Source organism: Macaca thibetana, chromosome 13 (genome assembly GCF_024542745.1).
Source record: "Macaca thibetana thibetana isolate TM-01 chromosome 13, ASM2454274v1, whole genome shotgun sequence".
Taxonomy (NCBI): Eukaryota; Metazoa; Chordata; class Mammalia; order Primates; family Cercopithecidae; genus Macaca; species Macaca thibetana.
In genome coordinates this window covers 26,473,231-26,491,376 of record NC_065590.1, presented here as the reverse complement: position 1 = coordinate 26,491,376, position 18,146 = coordinate 26,473,231, and the positions used below count along the sequence as shown (strand labels likewise).

The 18,146-nt window shown below is 39.1% G+C and overlaps 1 protein-coding gene across 5 annotated transcripts in view; it reads left to right on the top strand.

Moving 5' to 3' along the window:
* The window catches only part of CTNNA2 (catenin alpha 2), a 1,178,402-nt gene that overhangs the window by 906,554 nt on the left and 253,702 nt on the right, over positions 1 to 18,146 (top strand). For all 5 annotated transcript variants that reach the window (XM_050752972.1, XM_050752976.1, XM_050752977.1 and 2 more), the window contains one exon: positions 11,266 to 11,346. In XM_050752972.1, the coding sequence (XP_050608929.1) occupies positions 11,266 to 11,346 (81 nt within the window). The remainder of the gene's footprint in view (positions 1 to 11,265; positions 11,347 to 18,146) is intronic.

The following is an 18,146-nucleotide window of genomic DNA, read 5'->3' as shown; positions in this document are numbered from 1 at the left end:
GCTCCTAGAAATTTCCATCTTTTTCCTGCATAGGGAAGGTATTTGAGCAGGGAAGAAAGGGAATGAGTGTATAAAGTGTAGAGGGGGGATGAGAGTAGGCAACAATATGACTTTACCATTGGTGAAGACACAGTGAGACACCAATACCACCTCTGCAACTAGCCTTGTCTCCAAAGATTGGTATCATTTAATTAAGCCAGTAGCTAGAATACTAACTACTCCATTCATAGCCAATACATATTTATATGTACATATCTATACATATTTCTAATTTACTTAGCACCTATTCTGTATAAGGTACTGTGCCAGAAACTTCAGAGTTTCAACGAAATGTAATGGTCTGACACTTTCCCATCCTTGGGCGGCTGTGCCTTTAGTTGGATAAAAATAAATATGCTCATGACAAGTTTCTGAACACTACAGGATAGTAATGATGCAGCTTATATTATTTGTATACCGTGTGACATCGGAAATTCAATTAACAATGCAAGAGGCTTGCACAATATAGTATTATTTCCTTGGTGAGAATTGTTCATAAAGAACCAAATAAATGGCAGAGATGGCTATAGGCACACAGAAGAGGCTAGGTTTCTGTGAACTGCGAGGGCAGGGAAGGGGTGATGGAGGAATTAAAACATAAGCTGGCTCTTGATAGAATGATAAATGAGGCACACGGAGGCCAAGGCTGTGGGTCCCCACATAGACATGCTTTCCATAAATTAAGGTAACCCTCTGCCTGAATGTTTTCTGATTTCTGTGAATTCTCAGCAATGTGGACCCAGTTATTGACCTCTTTTCGAGATGGCAGAAAATGCCAGACTCTAGGGATTCTTTAGGTGTTGAAAGCTTTAACTGTAGCTGAGTGGTTTGGGGAATACACACTTAAAAATGAAATGGAACTTTAAATTTCATTGAAATTTATTTATTCGGTTTGGGGGTGTGTGTGTGTATGTGTGTATAAAATCAATGGGAATTTGCACTTTGCCTTGACTACTTTTATCTTAACTGTCAAGATGAAATGGCATCTTTTTTAGCAGTTTGCTCAGTTCATGGTCTCTTTCAGGCTTAGAAGGGATATGTGGTTAATTAACCCCAGCTTTTAGCAATCACCCAAGATCGGGGAGTTGGAACTATGAAAAATGTCTTTTATGCAGGGTTGTCTGGCAAGTAATCACTGAGGACTACACCTGTGTTGATAAAATAAATCAAGGAACAAGAATTGTAACCTTACACAGGTGCCAACTACTACCTATGGCTTTGATCGGCAAATTGCGAAGTGGGTGAAATTTATTTATAGGACTCTATATTTTCCAAATCATCTATCCCTTTCATACCTGCTGCCTATCCCTAGGTGCCTACTTGGACCATCCATCTTTCTATCAATAAACAAGCATTTCCTAACCATGTCTTAAGAGTTTCATCCTGAGTTCTTTGGGAGAAAACCAGGCATGTTCTACCCACAAAAAGCTTGGGTTGTATTTTGCAGCCACACAAAAACTTATTAAGTAACACCAGGTAGTTAGTATACTGTAAATATATGCACTGTTTGGCACACTACCTACATGAAAGATGTGGTCAGAGGTGGGAGATTTTTAGCTTTTCTTTGAAGGATGGGTACAACTTCGCTAGGTGAATTGTGAGTTAGAAGGGGAAAGGCCCCTTCCAGCCAGACACCAATATGAGCCCATAAAGAAGCAGGACATTTGTGAGTTGTTGGGAAAATACAAATAGATTGGAATTGGACCATTATGAGGGGGAGACCGTATTCTGGAGCCCTAACATACAGGCCCAAGAAAAAACAGAATTACCATTCAGCCCAGCAATTCCATTACTTAGGTATATACCCAAAGGAATATAAATCATTCTACCATAAAGACACATTTACAAATTTGTTTATTGCAGCACTATTCACAATAGCAAAGACATGGACTCAACCTAAATGACCATCAATGGTAGACTGGATAAAGAAAATGTGTCACATATACCATGAAACACTATGTAGCCACAAAAAAGAACAAGATCATGTTCTTTGCAGCAACGTGGATGGAGCTGGAGACCATTATCCTAAGCAAAGGAATGCAGGAACAGACAACCACATACCACATGTTCTTACTTACAAATAGGAGCTAAATGACAAGAACACATGGACACAAAGAGGGGAACAACAGACGCTGGGGTCTACTTAAGGGTGGAGGGTGGGAAGAAGGAGCGGATCTGAAAAAATATCTATCAGGTACTATGCTTAGTACCTAGTGACAAAATACTTTTTATGTAGGTAAACTCATGTCACAAAATATCTGCGCTGTTTGGCACACTACTTGCATGAAGGATTTGGTGTGACACATAATATGTGTGACACAAAGTGTGTCACGCAAAATCCTTGTGACATGAGTTTACCTATATAAGAAACCTGGCACATGGTATCCCCAAACCTAAAAGTTAAAAGAAAAACAAAAAGATTAAAAAAAAAAAAAAAAAAGGAAATAGGACTTCAGTAAAATCTAAATAAGAATTGAATACTGAGCTGAGGAAATTAAAGCTTGTTCTTAGCAGGCCATAATGAGGATGATGAGGGGATGCAATCAACAAAGGATGCTGTGGCATTCCAGATCTCCACTGCAGTGGGTGGGTGTCGTGGAAAGAGAGATTTGAGGAACAGTATGAATCCTTATAGACTTTTTGACGGGCAGTTTCTCAAGGTTAGTGACTAACTGGATTTAGGGGAGAAATACGATATTAAGATTTAGAGCTGGGTCAGTGATTAGTGCTAGGGAAAACGCTGTGAATGAAACTAGATGCCCTGCCAAGACATGAACTCCCCAGACAGTGCTCCAGACCTTGCCTGAGGTCTGCCCGGATCCCCACCACTATACTTTCCAGTTATTGTGACTTAGTATTTTAAGATCCCTGATTTAATAAGACTCTTTTCTTTGTAAGTGACAGAAATGCCATATGAATAAACATGGAGGCATTTATTAACTCATGGCACCAGGTAACCCATGGATAGAAACTTATGGCTTTAGGTGCAACTAGATTCAGGAGGCCAAGTGTTTCATTCATTGACTTAGAAAAATTTACTGAAAACCTGTTACATTCCAGGTACACCTCCAGGCTCTAAGGATATAATGACAAGCAAAACAATGATTTTGTAGGTTAATGTGTTTTATATACTGAATGTTTGTGTCCCCTCAAAATTCAAATGTTGAAACCTCCAATGTGATGGTATTTGGAGGTGGAGGACTTTGATAAGTGATTATGTCATGAAAGTGGAGGTCTCCCAAATGGGATTAGTGGAGGCCTTTGATAAGTGATTATGTCATGAGGGTGGAGATCTCCCGAATGGGATTAGTGCCCTTATAAAAGAGACCCCAGAGGACTCCCTTGCCCCCTTGGCCATGTGAACACACAAAAAGAAGACAACCTTCATGGACTAAGAAGTGGGCCCTCACCAGACACAGAGGTCTGCCAGTGCTTTAATCTAGGACTTCCCAGTCTCCAGAAATGTGAGAAATATATTCCTGTTGTCATAAGCCACCCAGTCTATGATACTTTTGTTATAGCAGCTCAAATGAGTTATTAATAAAAGAGCACATAATGGAAAATATGAACCATTTTGATTTTACTCCAAAAGCTGACTTCTCTTTTCTTCTCCTCCTTCTTCTTCCCTTAAATTTCTTTTTCTCCAATTCCTCATCCCTTTCTTGCCACAGTTTCTCTCACAATCTCTGCCTCCTGTCTCTGTCTTTCTCTGTCTTCCTCTGCCCCTCTTTCTCCCCCTCCTTCTTTCAGCTATGCTTTTCTTTTTGTGGGGTCTATTTTTGGAGACTCCCTAAGTAGTTCAAGGTTTGTCTACTACCAGTTTATCAATCTCAGTGGAAAAATATGTCTCCTTCCTAATAATTCTACCTACAACCTATGATTCTACTACTGATTCTCACTGGTTTGGATGATATTATCGGTTTGTTCCCTGTCCACAGAGTCTTAGTTGGGAGTTAGGACGGCTGCTACTGAAATAGCGTGGATGGGTTGATGGTGGGATAAGAACAGGGGTTGATCTCTCTGAGCCAGTCCTGCTTTGCACATTGTCCGAGGCATATCCTGATATTGCTCTACTATTGGGCAGGGCCTGGTAGTCTCACCAATATTACCATATTCTTACATTATATATTGATGATTATTTCCTTGAAAATGGATGCAGTCTGGCAGATAAGAGTCAGAGATACATCAGTGTTTCCCTTTCCACCTTTACCCCCTTCCCATCCCCTCCACCACCTCAGAGACCAAGAAAGCTGTGTTGTGATGTGGTCAGAGTATCTTGATTATAGATTTGCTTTGTGGCCACTGTTCAACTTTCATCCATTCTAAAGAGATACTGCCTGTTTCTTTTCCAAGAGAAATGTCCTTAGCTAGTGAAAAGGTATATTTAGAAAGGTCCACATGCTCCAACTATGATTTATACATAATATAAAGATATTATGAAATGTTCAAGGTTCTATAAATAATGGTGCTATTTGTAATAGGGATATGATTTCTATATCCAGGGTTTGAGGGTAGGTGGGCAACCCTCCAAAAATGATAGTGTGACTGTTGGATCAATAGATCATTTTTTTCTCCCTCCTCTTGTCTAAATCATAGGTTTAAATGACAGCAAAATGTGTTGGAGATAGAGTGCATGGCATATTATTGCTTTCTGGCATTCTGATGATTTTGACTTCCATTTCTTTCAAATGACAACAATTTGAAGACTGGGCATTTGATTAGCTCCTGAAACATCCAATATATTAGAGTCACAGCTACACAATATTTTGAAGATTCCTTATACATTCAGTCATGTCTGCAGGTCCCTTCAAGGGAAAGGAAGGAAGTGATAAACATCTACCTTCTTACAACCATGTCCCACATATTAATATAGTACCCTGAAACATGGTTGATGTGCACCCATAGATCCAGTGGAAGCACCAAGATGGTCAATTTATATTCCCAGGGCTTCCATGAGAGATCCCCCAGAACTGGATTGTGTGTTTATAGTAGGATGAGGGGCTGGGACGGGAACAGTCTTTAAAGAAATACTCATTTTCTGGGAGGCCGAGGCAGGTGCATCACGAGGTCAGGAGATCGAGACCATCTTGGCTAACATGGTGAAACCCCGTCTCTACTAAAAATACAAAAAACTTAGCCAGAGGTGGTGGTGGGCGCCTGTAGTCCCAGCTACTCGGGAGGCTGAGGCAGGAGAATGGTGTGAACCCAGGAGGCGGAACTTGCACAGAGCAGAGATTGCAACACTGCACTTCAGCCTGGGCAATAGAGCAAGACTCCGTCTCAAAAGAAAAAAAAAAAGAAATGCTCCTATTCAGAGATTTATAAATTAATAATTTTTGTTTCTTTTTGTTTTATAAGTTAGGGAGTCAGTATCAGTTGTGTATTATTCAGCATGTTGACATAAATCCATTACAAACATCTTCAGAATTTCAGAAAGGGTGATGGGTATTCATATAGGGAGAGAGTGGTGTGGGGATCCTTGTCCAAAGTGGGCCAAAAGAGGGGCCTTAAAAAAAAAAAAAAAAGAGGGGCCTTTATTTTTGCAAAGGGGCAAAGAGCAGTGTTATTAAAAAGAAATTGTTAAAATAAAATATCATTCTTTTTCTAAAGATTAATTGTAAAAACAGAAATTTCTGTTAATGGCTTAATCCTTCTGTTTAAGGACAAACTGGAAATATAAAGGTCTTCAAGATAATATCTGATACTTTATAGCAAACTGGACTTGAATTTAAAAACAGAGGATGGGAGAATAAAGGATCTCCTATTAAAAATCCAAGTCAGGAAATTTATTCCCTTCACTCTCATCAATTCAAGCCATGGATCTACCCCAGATGTGTTTTGTAAAATAGTTCTCAAAGACTAAAACAAATAAAATTTAATAAACATGCATCTCCCTAGCACAACAGATGGCAACTAGGGAAGGTGCCCACAGCAATGTGGAGAGTACTCCCGCCTGGCTTCTTTTTTTAATAACGATATTTATTAAATGGCTATGTCTATTGCACACTCATTTTCTGCAGGTAAAGGTAAAGAAGAAAAGTGAGGAGCAGGTTCCAAAAAAGGCATATAAGATCTGTGGACAAAAAGCGGCAGAGGAAATACACCTCAAAGTGAGATTTTACTGGTAGCCTTTGAAGAGAAACACATGAAACTATAAAATCACAGAATCCTGAAATTTTAGAGAAGGGAGATTGTTTAGATATGGAATGGAAAAAGCCCTGGCTGGGAGTCTGGAGGTGCTGGTCAGATATTAATGAGCCAAGTGATCATAATCAGTCACTTTATATCTCTAGACCTTGCTCTCCTTATCTTTGAGGGGGATGAAGGGGCGGGCAAGGAAAGACAGCTAACATTAACTGAGTTAACTCTGCTGGTTAGGTATTGGCTAAACCCGTTACACAGCCTATGTCTTTTTATGCTCCTAATAATTATATAAAGCAAGCACTTAGCTATGTTTTAGAGATGAGAAAAACTTCAACTGCATGTCAATCCCCGGCCCTTTCTGCAGTGTTACGATTGTTTCCCTGTAACAGGGAAGTATAGTTACAGGTGCTTGATGGTTTTTCTGCTTCTCATATTTCACAATTTCATAACTCATCTCTGGCCCTTTCATTCTACAGATGATAAGTTTGGAGTCTAGAGATGTTGCCAGGTCACTTAGGTGGTTACTGGCAGAGAGTGGTTACAACTAATTGGCTTTCGTTTCCTTTTGTTCAGCAAAAACAGGGAATAATTGGATGACTGACTTAACACCACACATTTTGCTTTTATTATTAGGTGATGATGTCAATACTTAGATCTGCTTTCACTTCCGTTTGTTAAAGTATTTTTAATGTGTAGAGCCTGGAGGGTCAGGGATGGAGAGCTAGGTGAGGCTTCTGGTAGACTCCTAGGGAACCAGGATGTGCTCGTGATGATCAAATCCTTAGTTACGAGACAAAATATGTCCCAGGACCTACTATGTAAAAGACTGAACTGGAGATTCTGCCCCTCATTTCACCTCTTAGAAATATCTCAGACTAGCTGTATATTTAAAATGAACTGCCCCAAATATTCCTTCTTTAAAGGGAGAGAACTTTTCTTTAGGGATACCAGTTTTTGGCAAGGTTTTTGTACATTATCTGCCTGGATGGAGAAAGCAGAAGGACAGGTGATCCAAAAATAGTTTCTATGTACTGTCTAAATCAATTCTTTCATTTCTTTTCCACAGCAAAAATACTTTCGTAATTACCCTGAATAGTCTTAATGTCTTTTATTGTTTCTAGCACAGTAACATTGTGATTGATTGTCCTGCTAACCTTGTAAAGAAGACAGAGCATATATTATGCTATCTATTGTACTTATGACAAAACTCAGACTTTTTAAAAAAAATGGGGTAAATGCTTAGTTCAGGATCATGGAGGCTACTAATAGGGAGCTGACACTAGGAGGCAAGTCTCTGCTTCTCTCTTCCTCCCTCCTCACTATCCCCCATTGCTCTCTCCCTTTCTCCTCTCCTCTTCCTCCCTCTGTCTCTGTGTCTCTGTCTTTTTTTCTCTCCCTCTTTTCCTCTCTCTGTCTCACTCTCAGTAGCTGGCTTCCTGTCCAGTTTAAACTGATGAATTTAAAATTATGGCCACATTTAGACATACAGAGCTGAGGAAAGTAGGACAGAATGGCTTCCAAGTCCCCATTTGCTGTGCAAAGCTGAGCTACTATTGTTATTCCTGCACAAATACCTCATTTTTTAAAATTGGAGATAAGAAAGGGCCAGTGAATTGACTATCCCATCCAGTGGCCCAAAATTCCTAAATCCTAGTCCTTGTTTTAACATTCCCCAGCCTTCATGTATAGTGACAACAAATATGGCACCCAAGTCAACTGCATTTCTGAATTGTTTTCAGCCAAGGACTTTCAGGCTGGAGAAACCCAGGATCACAAATATTACACAAACAGCATCCGGACAAAAGTGAAATGGAATGACTAACGTTACCAGAGATTATCTGGGCTTGTAGATCAAAATAAAGTTAATAGTAATCACACTATAAAAAAAGTTCTTATAAAAATAATTTGTCTCTGTAGCTAATCAAACTGATCTCTTCACATCATGGAGAAAAAGCTGGTTTGTTTCACTCACTGCCTTCCCAGAACCATCTTGCCTTCTTGCCTACATGACTTTCTTTTTGCCAGTCAAAGTGCCTCTCTCTTTCCTATTCTAATCTTACACAAGGCTTAAGGTCGAGTGAATTTTCTCTTTCCTCTGTGAGATTTCTTGACTTCCCAAATGCAACATCTTCTCCTTCTTCTGAGCAACTCAGTCGTTGAACATGCTAATATCTCTGCACAGTTTTTGGTATTGTTAGTCTTGTGTACTGGTCTATTCCCCTGTATCAGGAGCTCTTTGATGGTGAAAATCGTGGCTATCACTTTTCATGTGTTCCCCGCAGTGACCAACAGGATACCTCACATCTAAGGGATATGTGTTTTACAGTTCCAGGATATTGATGCCAGAAGGGATACAGATCCCACATGTTGCCCATCTGCTCACAGAATGGGGCAACCAAGCCTCCCACATGTGTCTGTAACAACCGCAATTACAATCTTGAACATGGCTCTTTCCCCTGGGGGTAGGATTGTCAGATTTAGCACATAAAAAGACAGGATGCCCAGTTAATGTGAATTTTAGGTAAACAATAATTTTTGAAGAATAAATATATCCCCCCATTTCTTTTTAAGTTTAAAAGTTTAAAATGTCATCTGATGCTGCATTTGCACGACTCACCTTGTTCGCCCTACCCTAATCCTAGCCCTATTGGATTCTGTCTTTATTTCAATTTTTGATATTTTATTTTCAACATGGATTTCTTTGCATTAGTTTTGATTTTAAAAATATTACATTAGGTCAGGCATGGTGGCTCATGCCTGTAATCCCACCACTTAGGGAGGCTGAGGCAGGTGGATCACAAGGTCAGGAGTTTGAGACCAGCCTGGTCAATATGGTGAAACCTCATCTCTACTAAAAATACAAAAAAATTAGCCAGACATGGTGGCACGTGCCTGTAATCCCAGCTACTTGGGAGGCTGAGGCAGGAGAATTGCTTGAACCCAGGAAGCAGAGGTTGCAGTGAGCCGAGATTGCGCCACTGCACTCCAGCCTGGGTGACAGAGCAAGACTCTGTCTAAAGAAAAAAAAAAAGTATATATTACATTAAAATATTATTTGTCTTGATGACTGAGTTCCTTGGTGCCACCTTAAATTTTACATCTAAATTATACTCCCTCTCTCCCTCTTCACTCTCTTCACACCAGTCCCAGGCCCATTTGATCCTCATTCTTCTTATCTGAAAAATGGTTACATAGATATGGCACTGGCAGGATGGAATAAGCCCAGAGTCTGCCATTTACATGCACTCAGTAATTATTTTGTGTGTCTAAAGTGGCTCCATTTTTTTTTTACTTTGAAAAGTTTAGTAATCGCCCCTCCGTCTGTTGTAACCACATTTTAAACTCATAACTTAACTTTCGAAAGTAAGTTTTTCTTATTCTAATAAATGAAAAAGCCATAGGAAATTATGATTTTCAGAATGATCATGGTCCAGAGCTCCACAAAGGTGCCCTGTATTTTGATGGCCGACAACCTATTTGCAAGGAGAGAACCAAACAGAAAAGGAATAGCCTTTGACTGTTGAATTTGTGGCAGATCTGAACTTGGAGAGGCAGAGCATTGAAATTACACTCACTGCACAACCACATTCCCTTGAAAGATAGAGCAGCACGTTATTCTCCTCCATATACTTTTGTTTTCTTGGAGCTATTTGCAGGCTGATATTTCAAAGTTGTAAAATGTTAGCCACTGTATTTTAAGCTCTTTCTACTTACAAACCTTAGTGTCTACATCTGAAAGTGAGTGTATGAGTTTAGGGAGTGGGAAAGGATGATGGGGAATTGTAAGATTTTAGAAGACTAAAAATATATGCACATATGTCTTGGTTTGGGCTTTTTAATGAAAACCCTATAGGACTGTGTATCAGACATTTGTTCAGAAAAAATAGTTAATTAAGCAAGTGGCAGAGAAGAGTGACTACTTTAAACCCAGCTATGGAGAGCTGGTATGTATGTATCAGCTTTATGTGTCCCGGATTTTGTCATGGAAACAGAACATTTAGAAACCTGTTGGATGGTAATTCTTATGCATTGCCAATTCATGTTATCCTATTAGGCACAACTTAAGATCTGGGATCTCATTTTCCTCATATCAGCAAATTACTACAGAGACCTACATGATTTTACAGAGACTGAGTAGGCCACAAGAATTGACTTGCCACTAGCATGATAAATAAATCAATCTGTAGTGTTTGACTAAAATTTAGATAATTTAATCGATTTGACAAGGTTTTTGAAAACATTTATCTTTTAAGGGGAAGATAATTGTCATCCATAAAGTCTATTGAGCTTTTCATCCATGGGAATCTTGTTGCTCTTTTAAAAAGACAATGGGGATTTTTTTTGTTCAGTTTTAATTGTTTTTCTGTACCCACCAAAAAAAAAGGAGAAAAAGCAAAGAAATAGGAAACTAGTGAAACTTTCAAGTGAATAATTTATTAAAGAACACTTTTTTTTTCTCTACCTCTGCCTGTTATAGTCATAAGGGAAATTTTCCTCATGACCTCAAGCTGTGGGTTGCTTATTATCATTTTTAGCATTTCACTACATGACAGAGCAGAGATTAGCAATACTGTATTTTCTAGTAAAGTATCTCTTTTTAATTTGATACAGAAGTTGCAGTATGGCTTAAAAAATATTGGTATAAAATTCTGAATTTTGGTGATTTACTTAAAATCCTTTTCGATTTAGTTTTTATTATCTCAATTATCTTCTATTCAGAAATGTGCCTACACAATATAGACACACAAAGCATTTTTATTTGAAGGCAAAACCAAAACATCCTTGTTATATTTACTTAACTGCTAAGCATCTGGAGGAGGGATGAAAACACAGATTTGTGTGGAGCTGAATATGGACATATGTGTAACCATCCTGACAATGTATTGGTTTTTATCGATTTTAATTATTATTTCAGGAAAAATCAACTTTAGAGACCAAATCATGTTATAGTTATATATTAAAAATAATCTTTTTAAAATTGTTTGAATTTAACATCTCATGTTTTCCTGATTTTTTTTTTTACTTTTAGTATCTCTAACATTGAATATGCTAAACCAGAAATTATTTCTCTTTTCTTAATAGACTGGAAGGAAAGAAAAAGGAGATCCTCTCAACATTGCGATTGATAAGATGACTAAGAAAACAAGAGATCTAAGGAGACAGGTACTATTTTTTATTTTTACTTTAAGTCCATGATATGTAATAGTGGTTTCCAACAATATCTTAGGGTGTCTTCTTGGAGATGATGATGAGGTTGTTATTCTTTATAACATCTACATATACAAAAAGATCCCATTTTATCGGCAAGGTAGAGATTGCTGGACAGAGATGAGCCTGTTGCAAGCAAGGAAACAGTTACTGAGCAGGTGGCTTCTCACTGCCCAGATCCAGTCTGTCCCGGTGGAGACTGGATGAGTTCACTACTTGTACATCTGGTCTTTAGTTTTCCAAATCCAGGTATGCCAAGAGCCTGTGTCTAATCTTTGCTGGTTCTTACTTATCAAACTCCCGGGAATTTAGTGATAAACCAGAATGCTAATGGTTAATGAGAAATACAACTCTTAATCTAATGGGTTAATTAAGGTCTCTTGGCCAGTGTATTCCCTTGGGAACATAAATCTAGGAGAAATTTTGCTTATCAGATGGTTGTTTGGGAAGCAGGGAATAAAATGCCTAATGACATCATTAGTTTGATGGGTCTGTTTTTCTTAATGGGGAGAAATCTCCAGTCAGGGCCCTTTTTTCTCCTTGAAAGTGTTGTATGAACACTGGTAAATGTTGCCTTAGAACCCTGATATTATATGTGGCCATGATGAACTCCTCTTTCTTTGGTAGTAGTATTTCTCTGAAAGAGATTCTACCACCCACTGAGTTATAATAAAACCCCCTCTTCTTGATTCCTGCCCAGGAGGGCAGAAGCTTATCTCCTGCTGTAGCTTTGGCTATGTCCATCTCATTCACTAATTGTTGATTGTGACAGCCAGCTAAAACCAACCACTGCCATGGCAGCACCTGCTGTATTTTCTACAGCTGAAACACTTGGTTTAGCATGGCCACATCCAGCATTTGCTCCTGCAGTGTGTTAAGTACAAACAAAATTAGCAAGAGGCCTGGGCAAGAATGGCCAAGTAGAAACTTGGAAATGATTTGAATGAGAGGAACCCACCACTTCTGACTGCTGGGGAGCTTCTTGGCTTTTATCCAGATGTCACCTGAAGGTGTAGACACACTTGATCTGGTGTCCTTCAGAGGATATCACAATTATTTCTGGAATATGAATATTCTAGCTCACCAGCTAACAAACCTTTTGGGGGAAACATTCCCTTTTACTTTACTTCAAATAAGGCAGAATACAACATTGTCCTTTTAGGTATTAGTAACTAACAGCAAACGAATATATGGCCAGGTTTCTATCTCTTTGCTGTCTTAGACCATCTCTACATATCACCATTTAATATGAAATGATATGGGTGGCAGGAAGTGGAATGGAGGTTAGTTAAAAACACTGAATCAGATACCAGAGCCCTTGGTTTTAGTGTTAGCTCTGCCACTAAACTGGCAGTGTGACTGTTGATCTTTCATCTCTTGGTCTTACAAAAGTAAGGAGCCAAACTAGATCTGTAAACTCTTTTTTTTTTTTTAAAAAAAAAAAAAAAAAGCTGTATAAGATTGTATGAGTCTAAGGGAAATTCTCATTCCTATGTCAGAGGTCCCAATGACTGATGATAATCACAGATTTTTAAAAGCAGTGGGAGGACATCTCCAGGTCTTGCCTTTGGCTAGATTGTCAACCAGGTAAAATTCATGAACTGGGTCCTCTCATCTTCCTGATCCCTTGGTCTCAGCAGTGATTACATTTTTTACATTCAAGAACAAGCCCCCTCAGCTCTTTTCAATCATGGACTACTCATAGCAGGATTATTATTATTATTACTATAAAGGAATGAAACAGTAATTTGTACTCTCATGTTACAATTCCTGGAAAGGGTTGACTCTTTTTAGCAGAGGACAGTGGTAAAATTTGAAGGTGAAAAATTATGGTGGAATTTTAAATGCTTAGGTGATAAGCTCCTTGGAGAGCTTCCTGTAAGATGGCAGTGGAAGGAGTGTGTCCTTCCCTGAAATTATTCCATGTATCTTATTTTTTTTCCTTACCTTTCTTCAAAATATAGAGGAATAAGGATAAAAAGGGAATTGTTTCATGGTATTAAGATCCCACAGTTATGGCACAATTTCACACCATATCCATGAATTTGGTTGAAACATCTTTCTCTTCTCCAATCTGCCTTTCTAAAACGACGATGGTCCCCATCTGTCAGTTTCATCCCTACCCATATGTTGAGATATTTTTGTCTTTCTTTTCATCTCCTCTGCCTCCCCATGTACACCTGTAGTGGCACAAAAGTTTCTGTGATCTAAATTGAAGCTACCTAGCACTTGAGCAGATGGAACATGCAATGACTAATTTGTTTGGCCCAGGTAGGTCATAAGCTTAGATTTGGGTAACTAGTAATTAGATTAACAAGGTGTTACCTGGGTCTCTAATAGCCCCTCCACAATAGTGGCTCAGAGAATGCTAATGGCTCAAACAAATGTATACTGCTGACATATTTTCTGTTCTTAATTACAGACAAATGTATGCTAGAGCAGATTCTAAAAGAGAGCACTCAGTGATCATGTCCACTTCCCTGTACACATGTAGAGATCAAATCTCATAGGGAAAAAAAAGGTGAAATCAAAGATTTTAGTTTATTAAAAAATATTTTCAGTGACATTCATGATGTCCCACTCTTTCAGTCTCCTGCCTCCTCCTTATTGCCCTAAGTTTGGGCAGTGATTTTCAGAAGGGTGACCCAGGAGCCTTGAAAAGTTTTAGCCACCGAATTGAAAAGAAATAAAGTCAATCATGATCATTATTTTGGACTTTCCTAATGAAAGAAAGTGGAATTAGACTTGTAGATACTTAAAGAAATCAGGATTAATTTTGGTTTAAGTGGAATTTTCAGGTAAGTAGAACTCCTCTCTTGAAGCAACATATCCCAAGGAACTGGGGCATTATAAATGGTGAAAATATCATTTAAAACTGATTAACATGAATCCATCTTACCAGTCAAACCCATGACAGGGGCAGTGGTAGAGCAGAATCCTCCTAAGGAATATTTTCTTAAGAATGAAAAATGGGCCGGGCGAGGTGGCTCACGCCTGTAATCCCAGCACTTTGGGAGGCCGAGGTGGGTGGATCACGAGGTCAGCAGATCGAGAACATCCTGGCTAACACGGTGAAACCCTGTCTATACTAAAAATACAAAAAAACTAGCTGGGCATGGTGGCAGGCGCCTGTAGTCCCAGCTACTCGGGAGGCTGAGGCAGGAGAATGGCGTGAACCCGGAAGGCAGAGCTTACAGTGAGCTGAGATGGCGCCACTGTACTCCAGCCTGGGTGACAGATCGAGACTCTGTCTCAAAAAAAAAAAAAAAAAAAAAAAATCAAAAATGGATTTAGGGGATGCTAACTCCCAGCTTTAAGCATTGTGTTCTCATTTTAGAGCTGTGGGCACAGCAGACCCCGCGTCTGAGCTATTGTCACTGCTGTGATTCTGGAATCAGCCCAGTGTGGAAACAATAGCTCTTGGCTGATGCCCCTTCTGGGTGCCTAGTGGCCCACATGGTCCATCCATCCCCTGGAGAAGCCTCAGTCAGTGTCTGCCAGCTGCAACCCTATTCCCTTTTGCTCTGTGCCACCTGTGAACTATTCTAGGTATGATCTCTTAATTTTTCCTATAGTTACAGGGATGCTAGTTGATTCTGAATATTATTTTTGTATTTTTATTAGTCCCTGTTTTTTCCAAGTTGATAAATCAGTACCGAAACATTTCTCTCTGACAAGCTAATAAATAATATCTATGATATTACAGTGTTGCTAAACTTAGCAACTCTTTCACTCCCAAAACAAATCACAGGCCTAATTCTTATTCCTTCACCCTTACTAGCCACCACAATGATTCCAGCAATGAGATTTAGTGAGTGTCAACCTGACAAACGTCTCAATTCTATTATTACAATCAAAACATTTTTAACAACAAAAATTTATATATAGAATGCTTTAACATTAGGGTGAGTACTTAGAATAGTAATATAACAAGGCATTAAAAATCAATAAGCAAAACATGTTATTGGATGCAATGTTTAAAAGCTGATTCATTAATGTTGTGTCTCCAAGTAGTACTACAGAAAAATCTTCTAAGATTAATAAAAAACAATTACAACTAAAAAATTCCTTAGCTGTCTCCTTTTTGACCCAATTCCTTATGTACAAACTCTGGCTGAAGGTGAACAGTTACCATGGAGAGCTCGTAAAATTACTGTCCATAAAATGTAAACTAATTTATAACCCACTTGTATTAAGTCCTTGCAAGGTACCCGGAACTGTTCTAAGTTATCTCTCTGTACTGACCACATTTATTCCACACACTAGCTCTAAAAGATTGTCACCATGCTTATTTTACAGATGAGGATGTTAAGCCAAGTAATGTACCTGATATGGTTTGGCTGTTTCCACACCCAATTCTCATCTTGAATTGTAGCTCCCATAATTCCCATGTCATGGGAGGGACCTGGTAGGAGGTAATTGAATCATGGGGGCAGGTCTTTCCCATGCCATTCTTGTGATAGTGAATAAGTCTCACAAGACCTGATGGTTTTATAAAGGAGAGTTCTTCTGCACATGCTCTCTTGCCTGCCACCATGTATGATATGACTTTGCTCTTCCTCCACGTTCCTCCGTGGTTGTGTGGTCTCCCCAACCTTGTGGAATTGTGACTCAATTAAGCCTATTTCCTTTATAAATTACCCAGTCTCAGGTATGTTTTCATTAGAAGCAGGAGAACAGATCAGTACAGCACCCATGGCCATACAGGGTGTGGACATGTGGAAGTTGCAGCCAGGCAATCTGGCTATAGGGTCTTGTACTCATAAATTTTACTACATCCTGCCTCTCCATAGAATCAGCATATGTATGTGGGTCAACCATATACTAATGTACTCTGAGAAGTGCATGTGGGGAAGAAGGAAGGTTCACATAAATGTGTAGAGGTGCTTCGAGGTTTTGAGCAGCACCTCTACAACTCTAGGATTTGTAATTGGTGGGACGAATGCACTGTGAAAAGAAAGGAAAAAAAACAACTATGGTAAATGTCAAAAACATGTTTCTTGTTTGTGATATATCATCTCTTGGGTCTCCAGTTGTTATGGTTCATTGGATCCTCTTTTGAAAAAGTGCAATTATGTTTAGGTGTCTGGCCTCTCAAAACATGAATTATAGACTTCCTAGAATAATTGCAGAAAAAAGAGAATGTTAAGGCATTCTATTCTTTTTCTCACATCTGCTTATGATAGGGCCAATTATTTTTAAATTCATTGTAAAAAACATTTTTAAATCATTTATTTCTGGGTTTGAATCTGTTTTTCTTCATAAGGATATGAGGCTCTCTACATGGCAACAAAATATATTACAGAATATTGAGTTCCTCCAAGTGTTAAGGTTTGTGTTCTGTAGACTGTACAGAACCCTACATATAAGAGCTAATAATCTCTGGAGTTTGGAGTCTAGGTCAGATTGTCAAGCTGCCGTGGAAACATGGAGATCAGAAAATGATCATGCAGCAAATGGGATTTGAAATACAAGAAACATGAACCCAGAGACAGCTAAATAGAAATGGGATCAGAAGCCAGGCGTTGTGGCTCATGCCTCTAATCCTAACAGTTTGGGAGGTTGAGACAGGAGGATCACTTCAAGTCAGGAGTTCAAGACCAGCCTGACCAACATGGTAAAACTCCGTCTCTACTAAAAATACAAAAAAAAAAAAAAAAAAAATAGACCGTCACAGTGGCACACACCTGTAATCCCAGCTACCTGGGAGGCTGAGGCAGGAGGATTGCTTGAGCCCAGGAGGCGGAGGTTGCAGTGAGTCAAGATTACACCCCTGCACTCCAGCCTGGGTAACACAGCAAGACTCTGTCTGAACAAAAAGAAAGAAAGAAATGGAATCAGAAACACCATAAATTAGAATAAGAAATGCCAGGAGGAGCAGAGCAGAGTAGGTAGTAGGCTGGAGCGCAATGGCGCAATCTCAACTCACTGCAACCTCCACCTCCTGGGCTAAAGTGATCCTCTTGTCTCAGCATCCCAAGTAGCTGGGATTACAGGCACATGCCACCATGCCTGGCTAATTTTTATTTTTTTATTTTTTTTTTATTTTTAGCAGAGACAGAGTTTCACCCTGTTGTCCAGGCTGGTCTCAAACTCCTGACCTCAACCACGAAAGGCCATCCTTTGGATGTATCCCTTGATGATGGGTAGTACATTCAAGCTACCTCTACCTTAGGAAAATCCTGATAAAACAACCCTAAATTTCAGAGCACCATTTACTTATCACCTAGAAAATAGTCATTAGGCCAAGTCCAAAGTACATTATTTCATCAGTTGGAAACGGTTCTTGAAATATCATCTTGGGCTAGCTGTTCTCTTGTCAAGGTACTATTCAACTCACAAAGTGGTTCAATTTATTTCTATAAGCCAGCATATGGTTGATTGTTCACACATTGGCTTGACACTAGCAAGTCTAGATCACACAAAGAAGCAAAAGAGTCTAGTAGCTTGATCAACATTGTTTCATCAAATGGTACACTAGACTGAGCAGAGGGATCTATAACATAAGTATGAACATGAAAGCTCTCAATGAAGTGGAAGCTTCAACTACTGATTTATTCTTTTCTGCTAATTTCTCTAGGCCCTAGAAATCAAGGAAAAGTGGGAAGGGAAGGAGTAAATAGCAATAACTGAGCCCCAAAACACCTTCTAGATAATGTCTGTGTTTGGTTCAATTCCCAACACCTTCTTCTATTTTTAACAAAGAGAATAATACCATTAAGAATCCTGATCCTGAGACTGGAAGATCCACTGTA